At 39.6% G+C, this 8,399-nt stretch overlaps 1 protein-coding gene across 1 annotated transcript; it reads left to right on the forward strand.

Annotated features, from left to right (window-relative positions):
* Nucleotides 1-714: 714 nt before the first annotated feature.
* LOC5577361 (SAM50-like protein CG7639) lies at nt 715-6,377 on the forward strand. The gene is made up of 7 exons (XM_021856268.1): nt 715-735; nt 841-1,008; nt 1,069-1,225; nt 1,293-1,431; nt 4,649-5,189; nt 5,247-5,373; nt 5,932-6,377. The coding sequence occupies exons 1-7, from the start codon at nt 715-717 to the stop codon at nt 6,081-6,083; spliced, it is 1,305 nt and encodes a 434-aa protein (XP_021711960.1). The 3' UTR covers nt 6,084-6,377.
* Nucleotides 6,378-8,399: the final 2,022 nt, after the last annotated feature.

Raw genomic sequence — 8,399 nt, forward strand, 5'->3', positions numbered from 1 at the left:
TAGCCGAGCGGCTAGCGTTCGCGCTTGACAATCGCCAGACCCTCGGTTCGGTTCTGTCTGCTGCAAATTTTTTAACCATGATATAGTAATTTTTACTATACAATGGTGCCATGGTAAAATTGAATGCACAAATATTCTAAATAAATGCGAATTTAGTCTGCACAAATCAAGTGGCGTTGTGTATTTAATTTAACCCTCTGATATAGTATTTTCAACCGCAACGCTGTTCTCAGTGTAACTTATGTCGAATTCGTTTTTGAACCTAGGTTGGAACTGGCGCAACCCGTTCTGAATCACAGTTTCAACCCCAACCCGATTCAGGTTCGATCGAACAACACTTTGTTTGACGTTGGTTTGTTATGTGTTGATCACCGACCCAGCTCCTATAAAAACGGAAAACGACATTAAATGCCCACCCAAAATTACGCCGACTTGCACCGGCTGGTTGTTACGCCTACCTCAGTCATCAAAACATGACACCTGAAACGTCAACATTTCGATTCGGATTTTTCCTTTCGTCGTATCGTGTATTTCTCTCCCAATCAGAACCGAAAGACAGTGTGAGCCTTGATATTTGGCTTGATGGGATAAATTCACGCGAAAAACTTTGTTTTCCCCGAAAAAGCAACCGAAAGATAGCAGCTGACATCACCCTAAGTCGAGGCAAACAAGAATCGCAAAATTTGCTGTGGAAAATCGGTTACATAACTCCAAATGGGAAGCGGCAAATCGAAGGTGAGGTTTTGTTTTGGTTTTGGTTTTCGGTGGAATGATACTACTTTTTGGAACTGTCTCTTTTCCAGGAACCTGCTTCTGCTGGTAGTCGAAAGGGGGAGGTAGATTTTACCCGGTTCAAAGCCCCGTGTCGATCGGGTTCACATCAGTGGCCTCAGTAGGACCCACGATGACTACATCCAGCGAGCGATTCGAAGCCTCTTCACGGCAGCCAATTTCCAGGACGTTATCGTCGAAACGGACCAAGTGAGGGAAACTCTCGGATTAAGAATTGTTTCGGTTATAATCGTAATTCTAATACTTACAGCGTCAAGGATAATCTTATGCAGTTAGGTATTTTTTAAAAATTTGAAAATTCACATCGATACCAGCAAAGGGGAAGGCGCAACCAAGAATGGCTATGAGGTGACTTTCCAGGGGGATGAACTTTCGCGTATTACCGGAAGTATCGGCACCGAGCTGGGACAAAACGATTGTGCTGCAACTGCAGGTATAGAGGAACACAGTTGTTTTTTTTTTTTTTCTATATATTTTGATGATAATCGTCTTATTTTTAGAACTAACGTCACCAAACATTTTCGGACGAGGTGAAAGGCTTAGTTTAAACTACAGCTACAGTTATGTTCGGAGTAGTGTACTTAATTTAAGGTTTACGAAACCATACTATCATACCACTGTCGGAGACCACAATCCAGAGTAAGTATCGGGTCTCATTACAGCCATAGGCGCATAGATAGGGTCGATTAGTTTTTTTTTTTGAGACTTGGTCATTATTATAATGCAAGTTTTATTTTCAATGAATGTCTCTTTTCTACCAAAACGGTATCGAAAGTCAGTCAGTTCTTCCTTTTCATGCCTTCAATTAATGTTGGTTTAAAATTCTAGACGTTCTACGCGACTATTCACGACAGGTTCTTCCAAAACTTCTCAGATTCCCAAAGAAAAAGATTCACTTCAAATGAATTTTCCGGCGATTTCCCTTTGGAATGTCTTCGAGGACTCCTCTAGGATCCATTATAAGAGTTCTAGAGATTCACTCATCAACGATTTTTCAAAGGATTCACAAAAGAATTTGTGTAATTTCCACAAGGATGCCCTAAGAGACCAGTATTTCCCCCAAAGATGTATACACTAACTCTTACAACCGAATTCTTACAGCAATCCTGCTTGGGTGTTTTCTTGGATACTGAAAATGCCTTTAATAGACGGATTTCACGCCAACTCGACACGCGATTGGCAGCACCCCTTCAGAATTCAATGAAACTTTCTGGATGTCAAAAGTATGTGAAACTAAGATACTTTGCATATTTTGTTTTTTCAAAATCGATCTAGACTAACATTTGCAAAGAATCAAAGTTTTTTATAAACCCGTATAACTCGAAAACGGTAAGACCTACAAACAAGTGTTGTATGTGGGACTGTCGTAAAATTTCCTGAAGTTTTAGAAAAAAATTGAAAAAATAAAAAAAAAACATTTTCTACACTGAAAAAAAAAAGATTGAATACTTTAAAGTCGATTTACAAAAACGGCCATTTCAGATTTTGATCATCCTTAAGTAAAAAGTTCCGTGATTAAATTTACTAAAGGTCGTCCATACATTGCAAATTGGGCATACTTTAGAGAAAAAGGTTTTTCTAGCATCGAATTTTTTTAAGTCCAAAATGATTTTATAATATATTTTTTATTTCGCTCTAAATAGTCTAGTATGATCATATTTTCAAGTGATAAATGAGTTTTAATCACAAAATAGATTATATTTGTTTTATTGGGAGTAGTTAGAAGAAATAAAACGGAATTATACAGAGTTTTTTTAAATTAAATGCAATTGATCTCGCACCAAACCGCTAATGAGAAAATCAACTCCGTCGAACAATCCGATGTGTTTTTTATGGTTGGAAAGATATCACAAAAATATTTCATTTCTTATTTGGTCAAAGCCAATCTTAACAGGTGTCTGTAAAGAGTCAATATTATGCTTATGAAAAAAAGTTGTGGTTTGTTTTTATCATGCATTATTAATTTTATTACTACTATATCCTAAAACGTAGTATCTGCACATGAATATTTACATTATTTTTGGGCTTTACTGAATAAATTGAATATTTTTGGTTAATCCTCTGAATTGATATACCGTTTGGCTGCAATTTGTGTATCACTAATAGGCATAAAACAATGATATTTTTGGGTACCAGGGACAGTTTTAACCTTATCAAACAATTCCTCTGACATTTTAACATATCGTTCATTAGATATATAACAGAAATTTAATTTGGTGATACATGTATCAGTTTGTTTCAATGCCCAGTCGAATAGTTCTCGCGGAGTTGCGATTGTGTTTCCATAGTCTTTTGCAAGATTTGCACTTTTTGCCATTCGCTTGAGACTGCCACCAATAGCGTCACAGGGGCCTTTGCCGTGGGATATGTCAAAAAAAGTGCCAGTCTGCTTCCAATCCATGTATTTTCTGAAATTACATAAGCTGGCAATTTTTTTTTTTTTTTTGGTTTTATAATGAGCTGCAGCTCCATCTGACATAAACATAACTCTTGAGAAATTTATTTTTTGTTTAACAAAAATTTTCAATTTTGAAATAAATAGCTGAACTGCAACTGTGGTCAACACTTCTGATATTATAATAAAATTAGCGTTTTCCCAATTTATTATCTTTTTTATGGTAAATCTCGAATAGGTGTATCGTTGCTTGGGAATTATTCCAGTGAATCCTTGAGCAGCGGTTTGTACGATAAAACTATAATTTTCAGAAAAATCGCTAATTACCAGTATTTCACCTTGTTTTAAGGAGTCTTGTTTGTTTCGTAGAAAAGAAGACTGTTCTTTGCAAATAAAATCATGAGTTATGAGCTTATTGACTTTCTCCACGAAATACGTAACAAATTCTTCAACAGGCTTTATTATAGTTTCTAAGTTACAGCGATCGGTGGTGAGCCATTGCTGAAAAACTACATCTTCTTTGTCGCTTTCCTCTAAAAGCGAGATTATTTCTCCTGTAATATTTTCATTGGAATTACAATTTTCACATTCTTGAAAAATAAATAATCAGTCGTTCTTACTTAAACATCGCATAACAGTTTTTCACTAATTTCTGCCTGAGAGACAATTCCTAAACTTTTAAGCATTAATTTCACATTTTCGTGGTATGTGCACACACATACATTGTGAATTCCTCTGCTATCGAGAAGCCTACAATGTTTAGGCCTCAATATAGTAAATAAAGTAAAACCAATTTCTACATTTTGTTAAGTCATCGCAAAGGTAGATCTGAATTGAGACGTCGTTCAAAATGTTTTGGGCATAAAAGTAAGGAATCTTTTCGAATTGCCCACCTTTCGAGACCCCACGAACCGGTTCTGCATAGACCACCTTAATTTTCATGGAATGTCCATTGGCAAAAATATCCATCAACTGAATAGAACCGATGTGAATTACATACACAAACTACAATGGAAACTTATTTCTCGAATGCTCAAGGTTTCCGAAACCAGGCATGAATGTGGACATGAAGTAAGTATCTCTATTCCTAGTCCACGTGAATACCTATTCAACCTGATGAATAGTACAGATTACTTGATGGGTTACGAAATTACAGGTAGTCGAAATAAGGGTCTCCAAGAAGATTATGTTAGACTTAGCAGGTTCTTGGTGGCCACACAAAATCCGAATCTCCTAGAGAGTTTTTGAAACAAGACAAGTGTGCCCAAAATAACATTTATCGGTCAGCACACTGCCTTTTGTGAGCTGCTTGCATTTATTAATATTTAAAACAGCAAGCAAGCAGACAATTGAATAATATAATAAATTAAGAAAATAAATGAAAGGTATCGATTCGAATTTTGATGTGGGTTGAAAAAGATTCAAAATCCTTACTAAAATTACACACTTCTCTCATCACAGGACATCGATTGCGGTATTCAAACACTCTTCACCTGCCCCGTGGTCCAAGTTCCGTACCGATGAAACGGGAGTCCTCTTGGATTTCTCATTTGCACTGCCCTTCGGCCTGAGCAACAGTCTACAGTACGAGGTGGGAATGAAGGAAATCTTCGCTCTGGACAAGCAGACTCCGTTCTTTGTGCGGGAAAACTGCGGCCCAAAGCTGGCGGCCATCATACGATACATCGGAGTCTTCGAAGGCCGCGATAGCAATGTGTTTCCCACGAATGGAATATTTGTAAAAACTACGAACGAACTGATGGGAAGTTCACTGTCGCAGTTCGGAACGGTGAAAAGCGACGTGCACTGTGAAATCAATATGCCATTGTTTGCTGGAATTTCGTTACAACTGTGTGGTCGTTTCGGGATGCTGTTGAACGACAAACGAAAGGAAACCATCCCCATCAACCAGCTGTTCTTCCCGGGCGGGCCGCAGACCTTGCGAGGGTTTGAGATTGCCGGTGCCTGTCCCTATCGGGATGGTGTCGCTGCAGGGTGTCAGGTATGACCTTAATAGACTTCGGTACCATTTAGAACTAACTCTATCGATTTTCCACAGTCTTACTGGGCGTCAGGAATCCACGTGTGGAGTCCCTTGCCCTTCAGTAGGTATTTCGGTGGTTTTGGAGATCTTTTCAGGACGCATTTATTCTACAATTTTGGAACATGCAATACATTTACAACAGGTATGTCAGCATAAGAGTTTTAAAAGAATCATCTTTTTATCACGAGAACACTCCTCCAAATATCCACATGATGTTTTCAAAATACAGTTAACTCTCCCTTACTCGATATTCCTTATCTCAATATCGAGTTAGAGAACCATAGTAAAAGTTGGTTTTCATGGCTAACTCGATGGTCCCTTGGATCGCAGTTGCTCTGGTTTTGTGTTCTGTAACTCGATACATCCCTAACTCGATGGTCCCTTCAATATCGAGTTAGGAAGAGTTGACTGTATATATTAAAATCTCTGGAAAATTTGTTCTCCTGGCGAAATTTATGTAGAACTATTGTCCGTGAAAGAATCAATGAATACCTACCTGAATAAATCTTCGTAGTAATCCTGTTCGGTCTCTTGTTGATTCCTGTTTGATCTCTTTCATTCTGGCATAAGACCTTTAAAGTATCTTTTAAGAACACTCAGTCGCTACAATTCCTTCATAACCTTTCTAAGTTGTTCACGTGGTATTTGAAAGGTCCTAAAACATATTTCACAACTAACGAACTACAATTTCTTCCTTCAGACAAGCTTCGTAGCACGGCCGGTGCGGGTCTTGCATTTAGGATAGGCCAAAAGGCACGTATCGAGTTCAACTACTGCCAACCGCTCTCGTTCGAAGCCGGAGATCGCGTGAAAAAGGGATTCCAGTTCGGAATAGGATACGAATTCATCTAAAGACGGAACACCATCTAGTTCTGATAGATACGCACCAACCTACCTACACTCGAAGAGCCTTGCTACAGTTACCTCCTTACTAACTTCGGACGCTGGCTTAAGGAAAACGTCGCCCTCAGAAGTCATTGGGATGGTTCGTATTACGCATTAATAATCTGTTACAACGCTATTTTTTCGCAGAATCGGACATCAGTCATTTGTTATTAAGAGAACGACTACTGTTAAGTTCATTAAAATCAAATCGGTAGTTCTAGCCTAGTTTAGCAAATTTTAAACTGTGGCTTAGTAAACCTATCAAAACTCGTTAATTTTTTTTCCGAACAATCCTGGTGTTACTCTTTCTACGATACAGTATGAGGTTTTTCTTATTAGTTTTTTTGAGTCTGAAAGCGTTCGGGCATCTGTTCCGTTTTATATTAATGGTTGTAACCAGTGTCAGTGTGATGTCTAGTGTTGATGAGATTTGTCGCGTTCATTTACGTAAATGTACCTATTTTATGAAAAAAATGAAAACGTTTGTAGAAAGCTTAGAGTAGGATGTTCCAGAAGTTCCCATGAACGCAGCCACCATTATACCATCCTATATATGAAAGACTATCCTTATCACAAGAGCTGTGCTAGAGCCACACGAATCGGCGGCCATGGGAGTGGCGAAATGGGCTTCATAAGCCTGATCATATATGAAGACAGCAGTTGTGCTTTACCAAAAATCAAAAACAACATAAAAAGTTTAGAGATATTGTGAAGATATCTCTGTGAGAGTGAAAGTAGACATCCAGGACCTCGCGGTCTTTGTTCGTACCCACAATCGTGGTTTTTATTTAAAATCGCCATTACGGATTCCGTTTAGAGTGCCAACCCAATCTGCGTTGCCCCTACTCGCTAATTAGTAGTGTGAGAAAACCCGCCCAGTACGACAACCGAGTGCGCTTGGAAACCCAGGCTTTCCAGTAAATCCACGGGTCTTTGAAGGCTCGAGAAGCGCACGAGACAGGAAGCAGGTCCGCGAGAGGCTGCGGCCGTAGGAGAGAAGTGAAGAAGGAGGCGTCCACCCCTTGGCCAGATTTGAACAAGAGATACCAGTGATACTTGGGGCCCAGATAGCCGTAGCGGTAAACGCGCAGCTATTCAGCATGACCATGCTGAGGGTCGTGGGTTCGAATCCCACTGGTCGAGGATCTTTTCGTAAAGGAAATTTTCTCGATTCCCAGGGCATAGAGTATCTTCGTGTCTGCCACACGATATACACATGCAAAAATGGTCAATCGGCAAAGAAAGCTCTCAGTTAATAACTATGGAAGTGCTCATAAAAACACTAATCTGAGAAGCAGGCTTTGTCCCAGTGGGGACGTAACGCCAGAAAGAAGAACAATACCAGTGCAGTGGTCGGTAAAGGAGCAGCAGAGAAGGTGCTACAGTGCGCGGGGCCCCGAAGAGCGTTGTTTGTAAGGTAGGAGTAGTAAAAAGAAAGTGGGAGGCGTCGTCCGGCGTTGAAGACGGACGCAAGGGAAGAGAGGAAGATCAGGAGTCAGGAGTAGATAAAGTAGGGCGTCAATAAAGAAGAATTGCACACGAGATCAGGCAATACAGGGAGTTTTACTTGAGCCAATCTCTCACAATAATGAAAACCGGGCAATCGAACACGACATGCTCCGGTTTTTCCTCCACAGCAGCACAATTGAGGCACGCAGATTCTGGGTGCCCGAACATATGCAGGTTCTTGTTGCTATAGACATTTACCTTTAATGGAGTTATCCCATTCCTTTTGTCAACATCTGAGTTGTCTCTTTGCACATGTCGCGGACTCTATTAGCGGATTGAAGCATTGAACATTAGCCTGGTACACGATTATATGAAAAATATAAATCCTCGCTCCAGTCTACTTTTTGGATTGCATTTCGGTCCCATAACAACTGTGCAAAATTTCAGCTCGATCGGTGATGATAATTTAGCGCCAGCCGTTCAAAGTTTGTATTTCCATAGTAAATGGAAAACTTACTTTTGCAAAGAAAAATAGTCAGAGGTCGTCCATTGACCTTTCTAAAAATTTTGAGTACAGACCTCGATAGGTATTTTTACAATAAAGAATATTGTCGAAGCAATCCGATCCTTGTCAAAAAAGGTATCGTCGCTTTTCCCGTGTTGTCCGCAACCCAGTTGGCATTATCGAGCGGTACTTGATGCGGATCAGCTATAATCGCAACGTCGCACTTTGCTTACACTGAACGAAATCACCCGCCAGAAAATGAATGAATTCTCATTCAGTCCTATGCGCAATCGATTATTCCTAAAATTGAATGACAGACTCTTATGAAT

Source organism: Aedes aegypti, unplaced genomic scaffold (genome assembly GCF_002204515.2).
Source record: "Aedes aegypti strain LVP_AGWG unplaced genomic scaffold, AaegL5.0 Primary Assembly AGWG_AaegL5_hic_scaff_1435_46_PBJ_arrow, whole genome shotgun sequence".
In the NCBI taxonomy this organism is placed as follows: domain Eukaryota; kingdom Metazoa; phylum Arthropoda; class Insecta; order Diptera; family Culicidae; genus Aedes; species Aedes aegypti.

Coding starts and splice junctions, on each gene's coding strand:
- LOC5577361 (XM_021856268.1), top strand. CDS start 715: ATGGGAAGCGGCAAATCGAAG. Junction 1,009..1,068: donor AAACTCTCGGATTAAGAATT/GTTTCGGTTATA, acceptor TTATGCAGTTAG/GTATTTTTTAAAAATTTGAA. Junction 5,374..5,931: donor ATGCAATACATTTACAACAG/GTATGTCAGCAT, acceptor TTCTTCCTTCAG/ACAAGCTTCGTAGCACGGCC.